The sequence below is a fragment of the Petaurus breviceps genome, unplaced genomic scaffold (assembly GCF_028583685.1).
Source record: "Petaurus breviceps papuanus isolate PSGF00001 unplaced genomic scaffold, PetGlider_PUasm1.0 37, whole genome shotgun sequence".
In the NCBI taxonomy this organism is placed as follows: domain Eukaryota; kingdom Metazoa; phylum Chordata; class Mammalia; order Diprotodontia; family Petauridae; genus Petaurus; species Petaurus breviceps.
The window spans coordinates 44,347,136-44,373,509 of NW_027186296.1; the positions used below are offsets into that span (position 1 = coordinate 44,347,136).

At 39.9% G+C, this 26,374-nt stretch overlaps 1 protein-coding gene across 2 annotated transcripts in view; it reads left to right on the top strand.

Annotated features, from left to right (window-relative positions):
* RORA (RAR related orphan receptor A) overlaps positions 1–26,374 on the top strand; it is an 892,807-nt gene that overhangs the window by 526,942 nt on the left and 339,491 nt on the right. For both annotated transcript variants that reach the window (XM_069098388.1, XM_069098387.1), the window contains exon 2: positions 4,318–4,401. In XM_069098388.1, coding sequence (XP_068954489.1) covers positions 4,318–4,401 — 84 coding nt within the window. The remainder of the gene's footprint in view (positions 1–4,317; positions 4,402–26,374) is intronic.

Consider the following 26,374-nt stretch of genomic DNA (forward strand, 5'->3'; position numbering starts at 1 on the left):
TCTCTCTCTCTCTCTCTCTCTCTCTCTCTCTCTCTCTCTCTCTCTCATTTCATTTGCCATCTGTGCAGGTGACTTCCAAATCTGCATTTTTCGTCTTGATCTCTCTTACAAATGAAAAGTCATCTCTAGCTCTGTGAGAGATCTCCACTAGCTGACTTATGAGGCCCTCAAACTCAACAAGCCCAAGAATAAGTTTATTAGCTTTTCCTCTAAAATTTTTCTCCTTCTGATTTCATGGTTGTTATTGTTGGCCCCGCCATTTATCCAACTTTTAATGTTAGAAACCTTGGTGTTTCCTCTGCTTCTTCCCTCTCCCTCACCTCTCATATCCAATTAGCAATTACAGTAAGTTCTATCAAATCCACCCCCACATCTCTCATATCCCTCCACTCCTCTCTATTTCCAGTGCCACAACTCAAGCACAGGTCATCATTACTACCTACCTTAACTGTTACAACAGCCTCTGGACAAGTCTTCTTTCCTCCATTCTTTCCACCCTACAATTCATCCTTCATTCCACTGGCAAAATACCAGCATATATTCTCTGCTCAAAAATCATCAACGGCTCCTTGTTGTCTGCCATTTAAAGGTTAAAAATCTTTGCCTGGCATTAAAAACCCTCTATAACCTGACACTGACTTCCCTTTCCGTTTTTATATTATTCAGCTACCTCTCATACACACTTTCTTTCAGCCAAACTGGACTACTTTATAGCTTCCAACCATGACCCATGACTCTCCTGCTGCCATGTTTTTGCTTTTTATATTTCTTGACCCCTGGTAGAGGCTGCAGACATCTTTTACATGTAAAATTCCTACCCATCCCTTAAAACTCAATTAAAGTGTTACCTGCTCTATGATGCTTTATCTGATAATGACCTTCTTCCTCAGGTCTCATGTAGCAATTGATTTTTTTATAATATAGTAATTATTATATAATATTTGCACTATAATTATTGATGTTTGTGTTTTCTTCCCCCACTAGACAATAGGTAATACCTTGTCTCATCAACTTTCTCTCCAAGCACCTAGCAAAATGCTTTGCACGGGAGTAGGTATTAAATAATGCTTTGGAAAGATTGAATGAAGGAATGAATGACTGCCTATATTTTACTTAATCAGGTTACTGGAAATGATACCAGCCAATTTTGTAAATTTACTTATTTAGTTGTCTACTTAAAATGATAACTGGTTCCTTAATTTCAGAACTGCTTGGTACTAGCAACATAGACATGAGGTGAAAGTTGATCCCTAGTGATCCCTGGTGGTAAAACTTCCTTAATTTCCCTGGGGAAACTGTTCATCGGACATTAGGGGAGTGACATAAGAGGGAGAAGAAGCATAGCCATGATGATTGGTTGCTGGTAAGGGAGAAGTAAGCAAGGTACCCTTCCCATTTCAAGCTGTTCCAGTATCATTGCAATCAAGGGTCAAATGAGGGAGATCAGAAATGTGAGAGATCTGTTTCAGAGCCACTTTGAATCTGAAATACAAGATTGGGAATCTTATTCTTTTATTGATTTATTGAATGACATTGGCAAAGGCAATCAAAGGCCACATATTGGAGAAAAATAGATTTTTACAGGAAGCAGGACACTTAGAATTCAACCCTCTTATTTTACAGATGAAGAAACTGAGGCTCCCAAGAGGTTAAGTGGCTTGCCCCCTTCTCTCAATTTATCACTAGATCCAAGTCTAGCATCCAGGTCTCCTGTATCCCTGTCCAGGATAGTTTTTACCAGCATACCACATTGCTTCTCAAATGCTGCTATAGACCTTGACAGCCCTTCAATGGGAAAATATCTTCCAAAATTTCATGTGGGGCTGACAGACATACATTCCCTTTTGCTTCAAATCCAGAAGCAAAATTCCTGTAGTGAGGACTTCCTTTCCTCTTTCCCCCATTTTTTTCAGGAGTACCAGCAAGGAATCAATCAATAAGCATTTATTGAGGGTCTACTTACTGATTCTTGGGGATACAAAGAAAGGCGAAAGACAGTCCCTGTCTTCAGGGAGCTTACAATCTAATGAGGAGGATAGTATACAAATAGCTATGTACAAACGAGATCCACACAGGATAAACAGGAAATAATCAACAGAGAGAAGTAACTACTATAGAGTGGGAGAGGGATGGAGGAGAAGAGTGGGGTGTGGATGATTCTACAGCAGCTACTCCTGTTGGATCTAATGGCAACAGGGTAAGGGCTCATTCTGGGGAGGCTTCTAGCAGATGTTGGGCCAGGGAAGGTAGAGACTCCAAGAGGGAAAGGATCTTGGCCTTGGAGGGCTCTAGCTCCCATGGGGGAAATGGTTGGGCCGCAGCTCTAGTTTTAGATCCAGATCCCTCAGTCTGTGTTCTATAGTGGGGTGGGGAGCTTGTGCCCTTGAGGTCACATGTGACCTTCTAGGTCCTTGGGTGGGGTCTTTTGACTGAGTCCTAGTTTCACAGGACAAATCCTTTTTTAAGTGAATTTGTTCTGTGAAGTTTGGATCCAGTCAAAGGGTCGAACTTGAGGACCTAGAGGGCCACATGTGGCCTCGAGGCATCAGGGTCTCACCCCTATTATACCCTCTGTTGCACAAAGGATATGAATAGAGAAATATTGATATGATCTCATATGCTACCCACTTTAAAAAAAAAGTTAGAGCTATTTCTTTGGGGGTGGGGGTGGCTGACAAACAGCTGTGAAATCTTATTTAACTATTTCTGGGAGATAATTTCAGGGTGATGACCCTGAGATTAAATGAATACTTGTGAAAAAGTTTGGGTTGTGATATATGGGCATTGAAGGGAGTACCCATATTGATGACATCACCAAGCCAGTAGTATATTGAAGGAAAAGATCCACCTTGGCCTTGGGTTTTGTCAGCTTCACCTGGGCACCTGCTCTTTCTCAGGGCTGATTTAAGAGCTCCCTGCCACTGGCCCAGGGCTTGTTCCTTTACTTCATTTTAATCACCTTAATGACTTCCAACCCCTGGCTTCAGTCTATGCCCTTCTTGGTCCCTGGATCTGTTTGGCATCCTGGATTCAGAGACTGGAGATATTAGCCAAATCCAGTCCCTACTTATTTTTTTTCCTTCTTTGGTCACTGCCACAACTGGATGCCTTTTCTAACCCTGCCACCAGTGAGATACAGTAGAAAGAACATCTGTAAAATGAGGGGATTGGTCTAGGGTCTTAATTAAAGGTCCTGTCTTGCACTATAGACATGATCATCTTACACTTACATACACACACACAAAAGTAGTGGGTAGAAAAAGAAAAAATAGGGGTGTAACTACTAAGAAATGTGCATAGAAAAGTATTTTATTCATCGGGGCTAAATGGTATCCTAGCTCACTAAACTATCCTAAGCTAATTTAAAAAATTCCTGGACCAAATCCCAGCCTCCATTTTTTTCTGGGTCCCTAGAGTTAAACCTAGCTCAGCTGTCTATCTCTATTCCTACCCAAACCAAGAATGTCTTCTCTATAGAAATCTGACATTTTCAAACTTGCCCCCTTCTCCCCTGCTTCTCCCCAGGGTAGTCACAGTCTAGGCCCTTCTCGAACTCAGAAGCCCAGTGCATTCATCAGCTCCTAATGATTGTACTCGTCATTTCTGTGGGGGCTTCTTGGTTCATTAGTTGTTCCCAGACCAAGGACCCTTCCTGAGCAGAAAAGCCAAATCTTTGAAATCCACTTCTAAACACTAACTTGCTAAGTGAACTCCCCCTAATCCCAACCAAGGCCCCTATCACCTTAAAAAGACAGTACAACAACCCTTTGAAAGTAAAAAGATGCCCCCCTTCTCACAGATTATTTTATTCTATGCCACTACAATTTTGTGTGATGTTAATACCGACCTCCTCCTTCCCCATACACACAAATGAACCACATTGACCAAAGTCACCAATGTGTCCAGTTTAATTTAGCTGCTCAGAGTTCTTCAGCCAAATGGAACTTAGGGAAGATTGAGAACAGACTGATGCTCATTTGTCCATCTTGCATTCTCTGGAGATCAGCTATAAGGAGCTTCTGGTAAAACATTAATCCTCGAGGCTTGCCTTTCATTGCTTCCATTTGTCCATGTTGAGAGTTCAGAAACTAAAGGGCATTTTACTGTATGTCATGCAAGGCTTTCAATAAATTAAGATCCCCTTGGTTTTGAGTTGAATGTGATAATGCTTTAATTCACATGCCCTCAGTCATTGTGTTCAGTTCAGTGAATAAAGATAATTGTACAACACTGTATATTTTTACTCTACACAGACCCTCTTATGAGGGGAGCTAAACCTGGCTCCATTGGTTTGCCTCTTTTTTTTTTTTTCCTCAGCTGACCAAATTGAAACGTGTGGGTTTCCAGGATTAAAGAACACTAGTGCATTAAACGGGAAACAAACCTCTCCAAAATCACAAGGTACTGGAAGTTTTAAAAGTCTGTTTTCTTAACATTACTCTCATCATGCCTTTCCTGCTTCTTTTTTTTTCTTTCCTTCTTTGTGTGCTCGTTTTCTCCCCTCCGGGGAGGCATTCAGCTCAGTAGGTTATATAACTGTGACTTGACACCGCAGCCACACTACCCGAAGCTTTGGGATTCAGCTTACTGAACTGTAGCAAAGCATGAATTCTCCTTCCCTGCACATGCCGGTGCTACTGGCTGCTTGGAGAAGCACAGTTAGAGGATGAATAGATGACTTAGGGTTACAGATCAGCTACATTTAATTCAGTGAGCTGGCGGCTGCGGCGGGCTCCGTGCCGTTCGGAGTATTGGTAAACATGCTGAGGACTGTACTGTCCTGATCACTAAAATGAATGGCTCCGAAGGACCAAAATAGGGCATAGGCATGCTAACTCTGAGGAGAGTAGACTTATTTCCCCCCCTCAAGGGAGCAGCCTGGGAAGCTTTGCTAACAATTTCATTGTCCAGAGTACAGACAGGGGCATACAAAGTTAAGGTGAATGGATTGCCTAAGCTTTTAGGTTCTTCGAGAAAAAAACAAAACAAAACATAAAAAGGGCATTTTAATTCCAAAAGCAGGAAACTCTCAGAGTTCTTTAATTCATTATCATCTCTGCTTACTGGATGGAACATTTGGCTAATGACATAGGCACCAGACCAAGAGCATCCAGTCTAACCAATTGCTGTCTTCTGATTTGGACATTTTGATGGGTTGGTTTTATTTTTTTGGTGGGGATGGTTTTTGTTTTTGTTTGTCAAAGTAAACTTTTATTTTTAGCTGTTTCCCCGAGTAACTGATGAATCCTGATAGTACCTGCTAACCTATCTGACAAAATTTTTCTTTCAACTCCATGTAGTGATGGAAACTACGAAATGGTTACTTCCCCTTCCCCCCTTAAAATAGTTTTCTTCTGTGAAATACCAAATAAAACTAAGTTATTAGTTGAACAATGCTACTTGTAGGAAGCTGCAACCTGAAGGGCACCACACCTAAGTCTTTTTAAAGGAATGCTTCTTTTGCTCGCTTTGTGCTAGGTAATATGTGGCATAACATATTTACAAGGTTTCATGGATTCCCAGGTTCTGCACTCCCACAGAATAGATTCTACTGCCCACAGTCTGAAAAAGGAAACCTTGAGGAGGGGAGGAAGGAGGGTGTGATGGGTGGCAGAGAAAGGGGGTCTGGAAGGTGACTTTATGGAAAAATAAACTCAGGGAGGCATTAAATTTGGAGTCATAAGATATAGGTTCAAATTCCAGCTCTACTATTTAGTATTTGTGTGACCTTGGACAAAAACCTGGGTTCAAAAACCTGATATTTCCTACCTACATGACCTTGGGTAAATCTCTTGGCCTTAGGCTCCTCATCTGTAAATAAAGGTAATGGACTAAGTCCTTTCTAGTTCTGAGTCGGATGCTGATTCCATTTCAGTTCATCATGCCAACCTCTCACCAACCCCACCTCCAATAAACAAAGAAAGCTATGGTCCATTTAATGAAGTATGAGTAAGACTGCTCCTGGAGCTACTTCTGTGAGAAATATATACATATATGCATTTGCCTATACACATTAATATTTCAAATACCATACTGGGTATTTGGGAAATATCAGTAGTTGTGCTTTGGCAGAAGGGGTAAATCTAAACTTCACAAGCTTATATCAATATTATTACCTTCTACATGAAGTTTTTCCTGAATTCCCAAGATACCAGTGCCTTTCCCCCATAGTACCTCCCCAATTATCTTGAATTAATTAATGGATTTATTTTGAACATACTTAAACAGATGTCCATATTGTCTCCTTCAAGTAAATGTAAGATCCTTCCGAGCAAGAACAGCTTTATTTTTTTTTTATCCTTGGTGAGTAGAAAAGTGTGTGACACCTAGTAGACATTTAATAAAGACATGTTGATTGAAGAACAAACCTCCTTCCAGAATATAAATTGTATGGAAAGTTTCCCTATAGCTGGGTGTGTGTGCAAGGATGGTTTAATAAATTGGGAAAACATAGCGATTCATTCAATTTAGAATTATGAAATATAATTGATGGCACAGAATTCCATGGTAAAGTGGTTAGTCACTTGAAGGTCAACTAAGGTTGGCTCCATTTCCAGAGAAGGCTTGAGAGAAACCTTTTAGATCTAGCTTCCCCCTAAGTGCCTACCTAGGTTCTTATAAGAAGCTCATGGATGAATGATACCAACTTTCAGATTTTATGCTGAAAAGTTACATAATTCAGTGGCCTGTTAATCCTTCTTTCTCCCTTCCAAAATTGTCCTGAGTGGCATCTCCAGTGAGCAGCTCCTGCCTCCCTCTTGCCTTATGGGGCTGCTGATGCAGCTTGTGCTCATTGAGGATTCCTTCCTTAGCAGGCAGGGCTAAGCTCATAAAACCCCAGCTTGTGGATCTGGGATCCTTATTAGAGAGACATGTGTTTGACAGGTTTGGCCATTTAAATGGCCTGTCAGGTGAGCCTTTGATCCCAGTCACTTTCCTTTGTTTGAGAGGAATGCATTCCCTATTGCCAAGAGGCAAAAAAAAAAAAAAAAAAAACAGGGAAAAGAGCACTTGTTCTGAACTGGATGAAGCTTTTATGACCAAACCGGGGAGAAAATTTTGTTCAGATTCCTTAGCACCCCACACCCCCTCCCTCCCACACAGATATTTTGACAGCCCACCCAAACAAGAAAAACACCAGGACAGGTGATCAGAGGGTCTAGGCATCCAACAGCCCTATTACAGCCTTGACTGTAATTCTGTGGCTTGGAACTAGTTACTCTCCCTCCCGACCTCAATTTTCTCATCTATAAAATGGGGGTAATTCATACCTCACAGTGTTGTAAAGGGTCGGGGGTGGAAGGGGGTATTGATTAATTAATGTTTACAAAGTTCTTTGAACTTAAAAAAAAAAAACCCTCACCCTGTACATTGTTATTATTTTTTGCTTTGAGTTCTGGGGTGTGTTTTAACGTGAACCTCTAAATAGAACGCCTGGTTTGCAAACCCATGGGAATGGAAATACAATTTAAGGAATTAACACAGCTCTGGGAGAACAACAAGAAGGCGTTTACCCAGCAGTGTCGCTTTTTTTTTTTTTAAGATTTCCATAGGGGTACTTGCAGCATAGGGAGAGACAGCAGTCATTTTCAGTGCCAAGAACAATGTGAGCTCCAAGAGAGGAAGCAGGTATCCAGATTCGGGAGGAAAGCTTTGACAAGCCTTTTTCTTGGCTCTCGCGCCTCGCTGAATGGAGCTGTCTCTCTTTAGAAAACTCGGTTTTCCATCCCTATTCTGCCTTTATACAGTCCCTAGGGAAGCCAAACATGGAGAGAGTAATGCCTTGCCTGCTGTGCAGACTGCCAGGCGGAGGGCTTCGTGTCTGAAACATTAAAGCATACTTAATATGATTTAATTTCTAGCTCTGCTAATTTATCCTGTTGTCACTCTGCAGCACAACAACCAAATACAGACACTTGTCTGCAACTAGGTAATTAGGCTTTGTTATGGAGTTAGATTTGACTCCAAGTTAATGAGTGGCAGAGGAAAAGCTAATGAAGAGAGGCTTCTCCTCGGGTGCTGGGGATGTTTAACCCTTTTATGTGAATCTGGAGAAAGGCCCTTTTTCGTGGGAAAAAACACAATAGCCTAATCCCCCGTTAGAGAAACTTTGCAACCTGCAAAAGTTAACAAGCCTGTTCCTAGCGATTCGGTAAGCCAGATCAAAAATCCTTGAAAATGTAGCTCTACCTGTATTAACTACACTGATCCTCCTGCTCCGGCAGCCCCCATCAAATGAAGGGCTTTCTAATTGTTTCTTACTGAAGAAACAAATACAGGTGATATGTATCAATAGAAGGACAGCACGTTTGCATTACTTTTTTTTTTTTTTGCTGGAGGCTATGCTTGAGTCTTAAATCAATAGTCTACCCAATAGAGCCTGATATTGATTATTGGATTAAAGGGCACGTCAATTTCTTATTCAAGATTCAATATTCAAGGATTCAGTGAGAGTGGGGAGATACTCCAGGTGTACTTTTTTGTTCAGTAGTTTGACCCATTTGTTTTGCTGTACTACCATTTAGATCATTTGGAATAAAAATTGTATCTCTTAGTATCATAGATTTAGGGCTGAAAGAAACCAATTAAAATCATCTAGTCTAACCCCCTCATTTATAGATGAGGAAACTGAGGCCAAGTGATTTACCCAAGTTCACCTAGAGAGGAAGTATCAGAGCAAGAATTTGAACCCAGGTTTTTGATTGCAAATCTGACTCCTTTCTACAATCCCAGGCTCCCTCCTTTGGAGGCTCAACAGCTGAAGCTACTGTTGGTATTTTTCTCATCTCCTTAAGCTCCTGAGATTGTTGTTTGATTCTCCTGAATTCAGAATGGTAATTAGAGGAGGGTACCTCAATTCTGATGCACTTAGCAAAAGACTTTCATCTTTCAATATTCTCTGCTGGTTGAGGAGTCAACTACACTAATTCCTGTAACCTGAATATCTCAATAGGTGGAGAAGCCTCATAGGTGTATATCTCTAATTCCCTTCATATCTACTACCAAAATTTAGGGAATCGAATTTTGACTCTCATATAAATCATCTAAGAGCTTGGAGTCAGGCAGATCTAACTTTGAATCCTGCATAGCTATGGGACAAACTCTGATTAAATCTCTTGAGCTCTCTCAGCCTCAATTCCTCATCTGTTTAAAAAAAAAATGAGAAAAATAACTGCACTTACCACACAGCATTATTGTAAGGATCTAACAAGATAACATCTGTGAAGCACTTTATACATGTGAACTAGCTGAAAGGCGGGTCTGGGAAGCAGGGAGATCTGAGTTCAAGTGCTATGTCTGACATACTGACTGGGTGACACGCAGGACAAGTCACCATCTCTCAGAGCCCCAGCCAACTCTTTAAGACTGCAAATTGCAAAATAGTTTCCTCTCTCCTGAAGCATGTGTGTGGTGGAGAGGGGAGGTCCTGATCAGCAAGCTCACTATACCAATGGAATCACATGTCCAGAAAAAAAAATAGGGCCCCTAGTTCATCTTCTTTTTTTTACAAATGAGAAAAACTGGGGCAGCCAGGTGGTACAGTGAATAGAGCACCTGCCGTGGAGTCAGGAGGACCTGGGTTCAAATCCAGTCTCAGACACTTGGCATACTTATTAGCTGTGTGACCTTGGGCAAAAGTCACTTAACCCCATTTCCCTGCCTTCCCCCCTCCAAAAAAACAAAACAAAAACCAAATAAGAAAAACTGAGACCAGGAGAGAGGAAGCCACTTGCCCAGGCAGTACACAGCCACCAGAGAGGGGACCAGAAACTCAGGTCTTTGGACTCCTGTTCTGAAGTGTTTACTTTCCATTATGCCTAGCTGCCTCCCATCTCATGAATACTGTATCATCTGTGTTTTCTCCTGAGCTCCAAGTTTCATGCCACTAGACTGTGTGGTGCTGGTACTTCAGCATTTCATTTAGCTATTTTGGAACAGATCTGATTAGGAAATATTAGATAGCTCATTAGGTTCTCTCCCCTCCCCCCCCATCCCCCTAAAATCAACTCCAGAGCCATGTTGTCTATCGGCATTACCAGCTATTGCCTAATGGCAGAGTATGCACTTACCTTTCTGGCCATGCTGGTATTTCTGGTAATGCCCAATTCAATTTTGTGTGCTTGGTAAAAATTGAATTAAGATGCAGATATATTTCAAATTTGTGATAATACTGTCAGAAGACAAATAGGGGAAATCCTGAACTTAGTTCAAGTAGGTCAGATCAAGACCCGGCCCTAGATAAAACAAGTCAGGAAGGTTAAACTTGGCTTTCTTAACTTTTTGTCCCTGCATCTACTACTTTATTCAGCATTCATGGACATACAGGGGGTTTGGTAGCCTCTATCATTTTTGCTGATCTTGGCCAAGTGCCCATTGCTATAGTGCTTCTGCTTAGCCTCCTAGGGAGCCTACTGTACCTTCTCTTCTAGACAGCCACCAGTGATCTAGGTCTTTCCTGACCTCTTCTGGCTCCATCCAAACCTGCCTCTCTTTTTTGGCCCCTTCCTTTGAGGCCTTCCTGAATAGCTCATTAGGAAATGTGGTTAATAAAACCAAATTGAGTTATCAATGGCTGAAATAATGGCCTAATTTGCTTCTGTTCTCATTTGGCATTTACATCTTTAATGCTATACCTATCCTTTAAAGCCCAGTTCAAATACATGGAAACGTAGCTTATCTTCTAACTCCTTGTCATCTCTTCTTCAATTCATAGCACATCATGTGTTCTTATGTTTTAACTTGTATCAAATTTATAGTATCATAGCATAGTATCCCCCCTACTCAGTTGGAAGCCCCTTGAAGGCAGGGCGTGTGTTCTATTTATCTTTCTTTCCCCCCTCCCCACCCAGGTTTACAGCATATAATAAGCACCTAGCAAAATATTTGTTCATTTAATTCAAAGGAGTGAGCAGTACGGGGGTTAGCAGTGTGGCAAGATCAGTAAGGGAAAAATTCTGAGCCAAGACCCAATTCCAGTATCTAGCCCAGTGCCAGGCCCATAGTAGGCAATGTGTCAATCAATAAGCATGCCTTCTGGGTGCTAATGAAACAGTTCCTATCCTTAAGCAGCTTTCACTCTATTGGTGGAAATAGCATGCAACATATAAATATATTCCAAATAAATGCTGGGTAGTTTGGGAAGGGAAGACACTAGCAGTAGGGGGAATCAGGAAGAACTTAGCATAGGCTATACTATTTGATCAGAAATAAATGAAATAAGGGATTCTACAAGGCAGTCTAGAAGGTGGAAGGCATTCAAAACAAGTATAAAGGAAGGAAGACCAGAGATAGAATGTCAGGTGTGAGTAACCAACCAGAAGGCAAATTTGACTAGACCATAGAGAGCATGAAAAGGAGAGATGTGTAAGGCTGGAAAGGTAGGTTGGGGCAAGTTTGTAAGGAATTTTAAATGCTAAACAGAAGAGTTTTTATTTGACCCTAGAGGTTAGAAGGGAGCCAGTGGAGTTTGTTGAGTGGTAGTAGTGAGATAGAGAAGTTTTATATGGTTAGACCTGAAATTTAGGAAAATCCTTTTTGTGGCTGTATGTAGGATGGATTGGACAGGGAAGAGGCTTGAGGCAGGGAGGTCAGTTAAGAGGCTGTTGCAGCAATCTAAGGCAAGAAGTGATGAAGGACTGAATTAGTATGGTGGCTAAATGAGTGGAGATAATGGAATGTACAGGAGATATGGTGGTAAAAACAAGATTTGACAATTGATAGGAAACGTGGATGACTGAGAATGAGGAGCCAAAGATGAATCTGAGGTTAAAATTGGGGTGACTGGGAGGATTTTGGTACACTCCACAGTAGAGAAGTTTGGAAGAGTTATTCCCAATGTTTACTACATGTAATATCAGCCATACCTGAGGATCACAGAATTCTCCCTTTCTGTCCTATTGTATACGTTGGTTTTTTTTTTTTCCTGGAAGCACCAGCTTGGGATCTGGGCAGAGCTGGAGGTGGAGGTTGAGGCAGGAAGGGGCAAGCCTAAGAGAACTAGAGAGGTAAAGGTGAGGAAGATGAGGCAGCCTAGATGAAGGCAGCTCAGAAGGAAAGCTGGTGACTGCAGATCTGACCTCTTCCAGGCCACACAGGGTCAAACAGCAGAGATTAAATAAAAGGGCTAAAATGGCCCAAGCCTCTGTATTATCAGATTACTACCAAGGACCCGCCACTATAAAAGGGTGGGCAGCTTCACAAGATTCAGCCAAGTGCTGCTTTTCTTCCTTGTCACTAATTTCAGACCCAAAGAGGTTTAATATCCCAGAAGCATATTCATCTTTCTGTGTTTATTAAATTAAACCCTACATGAATCTGCAACAACATACCGTTCATTAATAGGAAAAGAGACCATTGTTTCCCTCTGGGGAATAGATTGGCTCTGATCTGCTTCTAGGTAGGCATAAATGTGTTTGCGGGGGACAGAGAGAGGAGGTGGAGGTGGGGGGGAGAAGAAGAAAGAGAGGAAAGGAGGTCCTAAAGCCTAGATTAGAAATATTCAAGACTGATTTTTATGGGAGCTAAATCTGTCTAAGTATTCCTGATGGGGCGCCTAGCATGATATTAGTTTTTATAAGGGGAAAAAAAGAACATGTAATTGTGATATCTCCATAGGAAGAAAACTGCAAATCTGTTAAGAAGAACCCCTACGCAAATTTGAAAACAGCTTACATATAGGAAAAGCCATTTTTTCTTCTAGCAACATTAACATAGTCAAACAACTGAAGAGAGAATCCCATTAGCTAAGTCAGTCCCATCAAGTTAAAGCATACCAACAGTGCCACCGGGGGCTCAGTGGGAAGTCTCATCTTATACAGCATAGACCAGAATAATCTGGAAATCCCATCAGTACAGATTCATGTTACTATTAACAATGAAGGCAAAACCAAAAAGCCCCTGGGGGAAGGAGGGGTTTAGAAAAGAAAAGAGGGGGAACAATATGAGAAATAACATGGTGATAGAAATTATGGTGGGCACATGATTCAACACTCATTAAATGCTGCTTTGTCCAAAGTGCTATGGTAACCACTGAATCTAGGATCTGGAAACCTATAAAAGGTTGGAGAGATTGGTTAACACTTGAGTAGGAACTCAATCCATGGCAGCATGGGTTCAGATAATATTAACCTGATGCAAGTCACTGGTCAGGGAAGGGAATCTGAGGAAATGTCTGCAAAAACAAAAAAATAATGAGGAATTGATTTTCTTTCTCTAAATACTTAGGCTTCCCCTTAAGGTCAACAACAGTTTTGTAACTAACCTGAAGGAACACAGTTATAATCTGAGTTAAATAAAGAAAAAGTTTGTTTTTGTTTTCTCCTCTGTTTTTTGCTCTGCTCATCTCAATTGACCCAACATGTTTTAAGCTCTTACTATGCTCCAGGCCTTGGGTTGGGCATTGGGAGTACAAAAATCACTCAGTTGATCCCATGGATCAAATGTTCCCTAAGTATTCCATAAACTGGTCAGGAATGGATAAGTTGTGATTATTATTACTGGAGGACATTGAGGATATAAACAGGAAAACAATATAGTCCCTAACCTTCAAAGAATTTAGAGTCTACAAAGAAAATAGAGTCTATACCATATGGCTACCAATAATAAATACAGAGACACAGAGACAAAGAGACAGAGAGCAAGAGGGAACTATTAACTGGTAGGATCAGGTGGTACCTGAGCTCTGAGATCCTGTAAACCAGGGGTGAAGAGGGAAGTCCCCAGAGGGAACTGGGAATTCTGGGAATAGGAGATCATAAAAGATCTTTATCCCATAAAAATGACAATTATCATCTATCTTTCTTGACATGTGTGGTGGTTTCTCAGGGTTTTATTTAGCACAGTGTGCAGAAAAGTTAGGACTGAGGGATATTTACCCCTGGCCTATGCATAGTCATGACTTCCAGGCTTTTAAGGATAACTTGTGATGGGGATGATATGAAATGGGACAATAATAGCAATAGTTAGCATTTATGTAACACCATAGGGTTAGCAAAGCATATTGTCTGCTATTTAATCTTTAGAATCCCATTATCAGGTAGAGATTATTGTTATACTGATTTTATAGATGAATAAACTGAGACTAGCAGACCCTTTTAAAGGTTCACAGAACTATAACATGTCTGAGGCAGGACTTGAACTTGGGTCTTTCAGAATACTATGCACTAAGCTATCTAGCTGCTTCTCAGAGAAGAGGAACTCTTTTCCCAATTAAAATCTTACTTCTTCTTGCCCAGGAATTAACCCTAGAAGCAAAAGGAGATATCCCAGGAGGGATTATTAAGTGGACACTGCCAAGCCAAGCTATACCACAAATGAGACTACAAGTCATCTCTTATACCCAAGAGTCATAGGGAATCAGTGTCCATCAGTAATAGTAAGAGCAGAGTCCCTGTTGAGAAGGATAAGAGGTAGTGCCTTACAGCAGGGTCCAGCAATCATCCCTGATGGTCCTTTGGCTAGCTAGGCTGAGAGCATCAGCCCTGAAGTCCATTAAGGTATGATAATCCTTCAAATCAAAATGATTCATTGTAGTCCTAGCAGTAGACTAAGCAAGTGAGAAGCACTGGAAAAGCTCTGCAAGAGAGAGAAACTATCTTAATCTGCAATTAAAAGGCCATTTCAGCACATGTTAATCTCTAGTTTAATTGGAGACATTTTAGTGTTGATTAATTGATTGGTGAGAATGAATTTTGGGATTTAGTTGGGAGGCTGATAAACCAGAGCATATCTATGACACACTGGTCTGATGAAAAGAAAATTTTACACTGCATTCAAAGAAGGCCAAAATGTATCCATTCATTCATTCACCAAGCATTTATTAAGCTCTTGCTATGTGCCAGGGGATGGTGCCAGTATGTGCCTGTACATACACAGAATGTACTGCAATCCTAGTACATTCCAACTGTACTGGGAATACAAAGACACAAAAACCCACAAGGATCTTAGGATCGCCAAGGATATTTGGGAGAAGCAATATATACCCAGATAACTAAATACATACAAAAAGTAAAGATACACAAGGTCATTTGGTGAGTGAGAGCAACCAAAGGGGTCAGTGAAGCCTTCCTATAGGAGCTGGCTATTGAGATGAACCCTGAAGGGAGCCAGAGAAGCCAAGAGGCAGAGGTGAGGAAGAAGGGCATCCCAGGTAGGAAGGTACAGTCTATGCAAAGACACAGAAATGAGAAACGGAGAGTTGTCTGTGTGGAACAGCCAGTAGCCCACGTTCGCCAGAATGTAACATGACATCGACAGGGCAAGATGGGCTGCAGCCAGATCGTGAATGAAAGGCTTTAAATACTATGGAGAGGAGCGAATGTTTCATTCTAAAGGTCACAGGAAAGAAGTGGGCCAGTCAGCAGACCTTTGTGATAGGAAGATGAAGTTAGCAGCTGTGTGGAAGATGGATTGGAGAGGGGAAAGATGGGAAGCAGAGACCAATTAGGAGATATGGTCACTGCAGTGAGCTCCATGTTGCTTCTAAGCATTCCCAATGTACATCTTCCCAAGCATATGGGCAACAATTTGAAAGTCATTGGAAACCTGAACCCAGCAGAAAGAAGAGCTCCCATTCACCCCAAGATATAACTGTGCTTATTAGCAATCTATCAGCAATAATTTATTGAGCATGAACCATGACCTCACCATTATTTTAGGTGTAACTAGGAATAAAAAAGAAAGTGGACCATATTCACTTTGTACTCATGTAGCGTATAATCAAGTGGGAAGAATGGGAACCTATTTTTTTTCCCAGGGATGATGATTACAACTGCTATGGGTACTTGGATTATTTTATCAGTAACAAAAAATTCTGCATATTTATAACCTATATTTTTCTCTGCCAAGATATGAATTTGCCATTTTAAAACTATAATGATATATTCATACATGTAGATGATAAATATATAGCATATTTAGATTTGTAATTGCATTGGTGAGGGGAGATTGCTTCCATCAATGCAGATGAACAACTCATTTGTAACTAATAGCCTTGGAAAGTTTCCTGAAGCAGTGAGGGTTTGAGTGATTTGCCCATGAAAACACAATCTGTCAGTCAGGAGTAGAATTTGAATCCCATTCTTCCTCACTGCAAGGCTTCCCAATAATTCTACTCACTGTTGTATGACTGTCTCTCTGTGTTTATATATGGATGGAGATAGGGCCTGGTCTTGTGATTTCCTTCTTATAGAGAACTCCCTGGCAATAAAACCCCAGGTACCAATTCATGTTGGAACCTTCTCTGAAACTTGTAATGTTAATACTGATTTTTAATCCTAGATTTCAGGGGCTCTATGAATTTGATTTTGATAACAGTATTTCAGTATCATTGATTTCCTTTGTAGTTGTATTTTTTATTTTATGAATTTAAAATATCTTGAGAAGAGATCCGTAGGCCCCACCAAACTGCCAAGAGCTCTATGACACATAAACGATTAAGGATGCTTGTCTTAGAGAGTTGCCTAGAGTTCTGAAAGGTTAAATGATTTTTCTGAGGTCATATAGCTACTATGGGTCAGAGGTAGAATTTAAACTAGAGTCTTTCAGGTTTCAAAGTTAGCACTCAAATAACTAAGCCCCGATACCTCCCACATGCTTAAAAAGGGATTTACAACCACAAAATGTTTTCTTGAACATTTTCACACTTTATCCTTACAACAGGGCAGTGCAAATATTATCCCCAGTTTATAGGCTGAATTAAGTGACTTGCCCATGATTACATAGCCAGTAGGGGCAAAACTGGTCTTTGAACCTTCAGTATCCGTAATCCAAATCCAGTGCTATTTCTACCACACCATACCACCTCTCAAGTACACATTTGGGTCATCTTTTTTTGGCTTTTGAATATGTCTGATATAACCCAACTTGGTTGGGTTCTCAAAGCTCTGCTTTTCTTTGTGACCTTGGGAATGTCTCTAAATATTAGTTTTCATATCTGTTGCAATAGATACATCTCTAAAATTCAATTTTTATAAAAACTATTTGCATTTTAAGTAGGAGATTTTCTTCCTCTAATTTGTCTTCCACTCACAAGTATCCAGCAGATAATGTGATACAGTGAAATAAAAGCTTTAAAAGCCAATTCCTATCAATAATGAAGTCAGCACTGAGTATACCAAGAGTATCATTCTGTAATCCTGGGATTAATACAGATACTTAATAAAATGTATAGACCATCAGAACCCAACTACCAACCTGCGATTCCTTACCTCCAATTGAAATGTCAAGAATTAACATTTATACTAGCATATTTAATCCATCCTGAAATCCTACAGGTTCAATTGACCTGCTAGGAGAGTATCTCTGAGACTACAAAATAGAGTTCTCTTTTAGGTTTGGGCTGTCCATTTCAATTAAAGGAAGTATGGAGAGTAGGAAATCATAATCCAGAGTATTTAGTGACTCTCCAAGCCCTCACAGTAAAAAGCACTGGGAAATTTAGGAGGACAAATTAATATGAACCTACAGTTAAAATAAAGCCTCAGCTCTTACTTATCTAGGACTTAATTGGAGATATTTGAATGTAATATTTTGGTAAACATGAATCTGGGGATTTAGGAGGAACCAGGGAACAGCAAATAGGCCCAATGAAAGAAACACATTTTAAAATTTCCTTCAGAGAAAGTCCAAACCAGGACATCTAGTTTTGTTTTCTTTTCCATTGTGTCAATTGCCTTTTTGGAAGGTGTAGCTGGACAGTTAGGCTCTGTCATTGCAGTAGACTCTCTAGATTCAGTAGGGACAGGATGTTTCGCTTTCCAAGGCATGGGCACGATGATAACTCAGGTGAGGCCTTTTCTGGTTTTGTTGCTCTTTCTTCACAGCTTTGTTTTCAGGGTTTTGCAGGAATTTTGGCCCTGCCATTACCTTGAAAAATAACAGAATCCGTGAGATTTTTTCTCCTGCTCATGTTATTTGATTCCAAGTAAATTTCTGTTTTGTATTGTGTTGTCATAACTAGAAGGAACATCAAGTGAAGCGAATCTATTCATTATGGTCTAAAACATGCTGTGTCCACGAGTATGTGCGATCACAGTGGTTCACATTTCATGAGAACATTGTGACTTGCATTAAATAGGGTATAAGGAACTCCCAGATAGGGAAACTCCCTCTACCAATGACAGTCGGCTCTTTCTCTACAATGTATTATATTAGAGAATTTCTTAGAACACTGAGAGGATAACAATATGCTCAAGGTCACAGCATGTCTTACGGTCAGGACTTGAACCTACTTCTTCCTGGAGTCAAAAATAACTATATATATTATGCCACACTGTTTCTCTATTAAATATGTAAAGATAATTAAGTGATTTGTGATACAGGACACAGGTGTGGTGAATATACTACTCAAACAACATACTACCTTCTGTGAAAATCAGTAGCAAGAGGTGGCTAGGTGGTGCAGAGAATAGAGAACTGGCCCTGGAATCAGGAGTTCAAATCCAACCTCAGACACTTAACACTTACTAGCTGTGTGACCTTGGGCAAGTCACTTAACCCCAATTGCCCTTTCTTCCCCCCGCCAAAAAGCAAAAAAAAAAAAAATCAGTAGCAAGATTTTAACTCAAGCAATTCAACTTTTACTAGGTACTAGCTCCAATGGAGACAATGTTAGTCTTTGGGGGGCACATAAGGAAAAATAAGGTGGGATTCCCAGCTCTCAAAGATCTTATAATCTTAGTGGAATAAAATGTCAATTTCCAGTAGAATGTCAGTTTTTTGAGGGCAGGAATTATTTCATCTTTGTTTTTGTATCCCTGATGCCTAGCTCAGTCTTTACACATAGAAGGCACTTGAGGAATATTTGTTAAATTGAGTTTAATGAGCTGAGACCGACAGAAATTAGGGGAAAAAAACCTTTTGTATGACGTTTTCAAAAATACGTTGGACCAACATTAAATGCTATTATCTTCTATGGAAATAGAGAAGGCTTCACAATAGAGATGCATTTGATCTCTGCCTTGAGGATTATATAGGATGCAGATAAATTGAACTGTTATAGATAGGGAAAGGAGGAAGGGGGCATTCCAAGCCAGGATGGGTCTTGAGCCAACGTACAAGATGATGAGTAGGGGAGTTTGACTGCACAAAGTTTTTGTGTTGTAGAATAACGGGAGATTAGCTAGAGCAAATGGGGGCCATGCTGTGAAGGGATGAGGATTTGTACTCGTTGTAGGCAATGAGGAACCACTGGCATCTTTGGAGAGAGGGGTAATATACTGAAATGATTGTCTTTGAAGGATGATTACTTCCCCACAAAGTAGACTGGTTTAATTTCTATAAAATGGACCAGATTACATTTCTAAACATGGTACCAAATAGGAACCAGTATTGAAGAATAAAGTACATTGCATTGTGGCTAAGAAACTTAACATCAATAAGACGTTTGTAATTGTCTTGGAACCTTCAGTGATGCCATTCACTAGAAAAGAATAGAATATGAGGTAGGTTTCTCCTGTTCCATCCTTCCTCCCCCACATAAGGGAATTTAATTCAATTCAGATCAGTTAAACACGCCCTTATTAAACATCTACTATATGCTTTTACTTTAATGGATTTTTGAATTGTGTTCTGGATTTCATTTTTCAACTCAAGACATTATAAGTCTCTGATCCAATAGCCCTTCTGAGCACCTGGCCCCAGGTGAATTATAAATTCACCCTCCCCTGGGGCACTGGGAACACAAAGGAGAAGAAAAATATATATACACAAATTAAATACAAAGTAATTTCTTGGGGAGCAATTAACCACTAAGGAGAGGACTTAGGTTGGAGCTGAGTCATGAAGGGAATGAGGGATTTCAAGAGGCAGAAACCAGAAGGAAAAGAGGCCAGCCTGTGCAAAGGTCAAACAGATGAAATGTGGTCCTTCTCTCTAGTGTACAGGGAGAAGCAAGCAGGCCTACTGAAGCTAAGTATTTCCATGGCATGCTCCCTAAACTTATGCCACAAGCAGAATTATGTTAATGCCTATAGAGATTCCTCAAGACCTGAAACTGGCTTTGACAAGATTATTTCTTACCAAGAGCCCTGGTACCATGTATCTCTACTTAACATATGACTGTAGGTCAGTAAAGAAATCTGGTAAGAGATATGAAATAAATGAAAATGTGTAGAAATGATATCAGGAACTTAATATGGGAAATAATGCTAGCATGCTATAATCTTTACCAAAAGCCTTTTTTTCCCCAAGAAATAAAAGTAATAACATTTGTGAGCATATGTCATTCAAAAAATTAAAATGGGCTCCATTCAGAGACAAAGAGCTCTTTAATGAAGGTATAAATGTGCCTTTTAAAAAGAAAATGACTTTTTCCCCCTTTCCCTGGTACCCACAGTAACGAACACTCCTACCCAATCAAAATATGAAAACAAAATTGGAGCTGTGTCAGCATCTTGGCTGCAAATAAAACTCAAAACAGGTTATAGCACATGCTAGGAATACAAAATAAGGTTAGAAATAATGCTTCAGCTGTGAGTTCTTCAGGCTGTGGAAATAATAGAGCATAATTTAGTAGAAGAGGAACTAGGGAGTCAGCATACACAGGAAAAATGAAAGGAGCAAGAAAAATGCAAAGGGGTAGGAAACAGGGTGGAGAAAAATTTGAGGAATACAGTGGGTGGTAAATCATTAGAGGGTGGAAGAAAAAACAGGAAGGATCAAAAGACAGCTCAGGTAAAGAGCCCAAGAAGAAATCGAGGGAATTGAGTTTTCTATAAAATGGACCAGATTACATTTCTAAACATGATACCAAATGGGAACCAGTATTGAAGAATCAAGTACATTGCATTGTGGCTAAGAAATTTCACCAGCCTACTGCCAATATGACTATGAAAACAGACCTCTGGACAACTAGAACATTCAAGAACTCATTTCTTACTGTTCGTCCAATATTATCACCTAAGTCATAACTAAATTTGTATAGCAGTTTTGTAATTATCTTGGCTTACAGGTACAGATGTCAGCTCACATTGTTCAACTTAATAGGTTTTTGAATGTGTTTTGGATTTCATTTTTCAATTCAATCAAGATATTATGGGTCTCTGATCCCGTAGCCCTTCTGAGAGCCTGGCCCTGGTGAATTACAAATGGGAGTTCCTGTGACCAAAGACCCAAGATTACATAGAAGTAGTAAAAGGGTGAAAAAAAACCCACCTTTTCTCTTTCAAACATTTTCAACAGAATTATCAAAACAGTTATCTCAGGAAATAGCAAGTTGAGCCTAGCTTTTGTTCTAGCTGAAAGGAAGGACATATTTTTTTCCTAATAAGTATTTATTGTGCAGGTTAATTTCCCCTTGTGTCTGATTTCCTAGGGCTAATGGTTGAGATTTAAGAAAGGGGACTGTTCTCCATCATTTTTTCTCCACGCTAGGAGAAATGTTTTCTAAAATTGGATATAGCTGATAAATTTATCCTGAAATTGCTTAGTTTTGCTGTCTGTTGCCTTTTCGAGGACTACAGTTTTTGGAAAAATCCATCCTATAGAAGTCACATTCAATGTTCATTTGGGGGTCAATAAAAACATTCCATAAGAAGATTCTAAAAACACCCCCCCGCCCCATTCTTCCTATCATTTTTTGATAACAAATATTTCTCAACCTCAGATATTAAATAAACCCCATCCCTTTCAAAAAAAAAAAAAAGCAGAACACCTGCTCCCAATGTTATATGTTAGTAGGAATAAAAAAAAACCTGACATGTCATCAGACAAGCAGTCCACTTGTATTTCTCACCATTTTACTCCCTATCCATATGTGGAACTAGCTGGCTTTCCCCAAGATGACCTATGGGTTGGTAGATAAAATTCTACTCCATATTCCATAGATAACTGAGACTAGAGTTGTTAGATAAGGGGAACAGCTAGCTTGAAATAGTAAAAATGCTGTGGGGAGGCGTATGCATAATAAGGGAGGCCTAGTTGAAGCCCAGTCAACAATTTAGATCCATACCAATCAGGTGATATTCAGAAATTCCTGCATTCCAGGTGAAATGTATGTTCAGCCTGCATCTGGGGAACACTCAAATCCTTTGTGGGATTTGCATATATCCTTGGTCTAATTGGTCTCTTCTTTACTGACTTAAAGGTTTATAACTATTCAGCAGCACATATATGTCGGGATTGTACACACCCTCATTATCTGTTCAATTCACAACAAATTAGTGATTTTCCCCCCAAAAATTTAAAGGTGCTGTACTTGTTGTCACATTCCCAAGGAGGTAGTAATAGTCAACCACCTGGCACCTGGAGCACAAGAATCATCTTTAAGTACTGAGAATAGAAAGAAAATGAAGGGTTTTGTGCTTGTATCCAAGAAGAAATCCAGAATAAAGTCGTTTGAGAATCAAATTTATTTTTAGCTGTCCTAACCCCATTTCTTCTACTGAAGGAAATCCCTCACCTCCCAGTCCTCTCAAGTGTGTGTGAGCACACATACACATAAGCTGCTTTGTATTGTTGGATATATTTGCCTGTTTATTGGTCAAATTTCGCCATCTAGATTGTAAGTTTCTTGAGGACAAGGGCCATGTTTTCTACTTTTATTTTATTTTTTTATCTCTGATCACAGGGTGATATCACCATCAGCACTTGGCAAAATATTTGTTGATTGAAATGCTTTATAGGTTGGGACAAATAACAGCCACATCCAAACATCAGCATAAAACAGGCAGAAACAGGCCTATAAGAAAGAAGGCCCAAACCGAATAACTCAAACTGTGACCAAAGCAACATCACAGACCTGGGAATGGAAACTTTTGAAACTCGGCCCCAGCAAGAAGCCTGTGTGAAGGCAGCAGCTCCTTGAAAAGGTGTTAAATCGGTGAAGGGCAGAGATTGTCAATCCATTAAACAGTGAGTTACAATAGTCAAGTGCAGAGATCACAGAGGCAAGGTTTAATGTACACATATCTATACGGGGCCCTTTGATGCTTTCAAATACCTCCTCGTCATCTGAAAATCAGTCAGCAGGCATCGCCTACATATTTCACAGCAGTCTACCCGTCTGGGTGTTTTGGCTTGGCAGCAGAAAGCTCTCTGAAAGGAAGCTAAGATACTTCAATGCGTTCTTGCTCATGTATCCAGTTTGTATATTCCAGCAGTGTCTAATTTTCCACTAATTTGGGGACAGTCGATTCAGTTGGAAGTGTGCAAAAGAGTAATTAATGTGGTTAAGGCACTTTTCTGCAATCCCAAATGGGTCTTACATGCACACCACACAAACTTTGAAATACGGAAGTGGAGAAGGAAATTTATTCACAGATCACGACTGTTTTCAGCAACAAGCCTGGTCAAAAGGGCCAAATGTTTGAACTATATGACTTATGCCCAAATAGTTTTGTAATCTTTCAGGGATGGATATTTAGGGCTTTCTGTGAGTAATAAATAATTTAGAAATCATTCATTAAGAATGTCTAAATTATAGACACTGCAGGCAAATTCTCTTTTAAGAAAGGAAGTATGGCCTAGAAATTAGACTCTGGTCTCTTTCTTCTGTAGTTCCTTTTTTTTTTTTTAATTCTCTCTAACCATGAATAAAATGCCAGTGTTATAAGGGCTTGGTTTATATCCCAGCGATGCTTAAGTCAAAGATGAAAATGAAGTTGGTAGTATTGATGAAGCATCAGGAAGCAAGTCAGAAGACTTTCATTTTTATTCCTCATTCTGCCAATGTTTCATCCCTTCGTAATGTTTCCCATTCTGTTTTTAAAGGAGGACCACATATCCCTGCAAGCTAAGGGAAGCTGTAAAAATGTATAGAATGAGAGTTTAATAGATTGAAATCTTCACAGTTCCTTTGCATAAGGCAAAAATATAAACTTAGCTTTAATGACATATCTATCAGCCAACATAGGGCACACAAAACCTGACCAAGCCTGATGGGACTAGCCTTCATTTAATTCAGATTTTGTGGGTAGGGAGAAAGGCTTGGTCATACCCTTCGGAGACACTTAGAAGAGGAAAGCTTATTTCTTGAGAGAGGAAGTAAGACCTTGTTTCTGGGAAGATCCAAGAACCTCCAAAAGATACAGTCTATGTACATTTCAAGTTGACAATTTAGGGTCAAAATTTACAGCTGGAATCTCATCTAGGCCCACCAAGGTCATCTACAACAGGGGTTCTCAACCATGTTTGTGGTCATGAACACATTTGGTAGTTTGTTGAAGCTTATGATCCTGGTCCCAGAATATTGGTTTACACTACATAAAATAAAATGCATAGGGTCACAAAGAAACTAGTTTTGATGAAATGCAGTCATCATTTAAGTTCACTGATTTCATGTTAATAACCTTTTATCTAGACTAACACCCTCCCCCCCCCCATTTTACAAATAAGGACACTGAGACCAAGAATGGTTAAGTGATTTGTCCAAGGTCACACATGTGAGTGATAGAACTAGAATTCAAATCCAAGTCCCTATATTTAAAATTCTGAGTTTGACAGGCATGGTAGTACGTGTGTGCAATCCTACTTACTGGTGAGGGGGAGACTTGTGGATATCTTGAGCTCCAGACTCCTGAGACACAGTGGGCTACGCTGATTGGGTATTTGCACTAAGTTTGGCATTAACATAATGAACCCTTCCTCTTCTTCTGCCCCCTAGCAAAGGGTCACCCAATTGCCTAAGAAAGGGGAAATTTGGCCCAAGACAGAAACAAACATATTAAGGCTTCCATGCCAATCAGAGTAGGACTGACCTGTGAGAAGCCCTGCATTTCTAACCTAGACAAGACAGCAGATTCAGTCTAAATAATAAAGTCAAATCAAATCAAATCCTATGCCATACTACACTACTTGCCTTTTTAAAAATTATTACTTCTGATCTGGAAAAATCAATTTGAAAAGCAGAATTTTAAATACAGGAAACAGAGGTATTGCATTGTTCTAGCTTGCTACACTCATGCATTCGATACCATCATAGAAAGAGAAAGAAAATAGATGTGTCTAATATGAAAGTCCTTTTCTGTTCTTTCCCTCACTGATGCCCAGTAAAAACCCATTTGATTCCATTTCAGGGGTCTAAAGTGCTATATGATCCCAAAGCCTACCTTTAGGTTATTGCATTCCTTTTCCAAATTATGTCACTCAGTATTGAATCAGGCAGATCCAGGGAAGAGAAAATCCTGCCTATTTTTAAAATATCAGCTGAAGGCTCTTATTCTCACTTTTTAAAAAGCTGCTCAGAGAGAATCAAATCATTACATGCCCTGATGCCATCTCAAGCTAAATGATGAACACATTTTTTTAAGATGCCCTTTTTTATGGTTTCCCAAATGACAAGGTATTTTAAGTAAAACATGATAAAAGGGGCATGGTCATAAAGTTATATCTATGGAAATAAAGGTATTTTATGGCAGGAAAAGTGTCAAAGCAGAGCTTTATCAATGAGTGGAATTTCCTGTAAGTAAAGAAAAAAGATAAATGAATTAGTAACTCAGAGCAATTTTTTTAAAAATACATATTCAGATAAGAGCCCTCATAAGTTTGATCCCTTTTAGCCAATGAAGTATGATCTGTAATTAGGTTTCTACTCAGACAGTAAGAAACATGAAGTACATTTCTGAATCTAGTTGACCTTTTCAGCTGGAGAAGCCAAATGATTTCCATTCCATGCTCTTTAATTCTGGAGGAATTTGTAATTTGTTGCCACAGATTTAAAAAAAAAAAAGGCAAAAACTGTTACCCCAAACAGAAAAAAAAAAGTTACAACAGTCCCTTTCCACATTAATAAAATAATAGCATTTTAGAGCTGGAAGCTACCTTTGAGATCATGTCATGTAGCCCCCTCATTTTAAAGATGAGAAATCTGAAGTCCTGAGAGATTAAGAAATTAGCCTTAGGTTGTGCAGCGTTACTGTCATAACTTAAACTAGAACCCGGATCTCCTGACTCTCAGTCCAGAGTCTTTCCACCACACCCCCTTTTCTTAGCTGGTTTCTCCTTGGCCTGCTGGGCTTTTATTTCCAGCTGTTTCCATTTTTGCTGCAGGGAGCGTCCCTCATTTGAATCCAACACTGGGCCTTCATTTGGGAACCTTTCACAGGCCGACATCTACCCTCTTGCCTTTCTTAATTTCTTTTGGAAATTCTCTATTCTCTCACCTTATTAATGTTAAAACAAAACGGGTTCTTTCATTGCCACAGGCAGCAAGAAAGTGAACTTCTAGATGGAAGAAAGTGTCTTCCCTAGTGAGAGCAACTAAATTAGTTCTGAGGTGCTTTCACTCACTGTAACTGTAATGAGAGACACCAGCTCCTCTTCATTAATAAGATGCCAGTCACGAAGGGAGAAGCCACAAGGACCTTTTTTTGGGGGTGGGGGTATTATAGAAGGGGATAGGTTATTGGTGCTGTGGTGAGAAAACATTAAAGCCGCA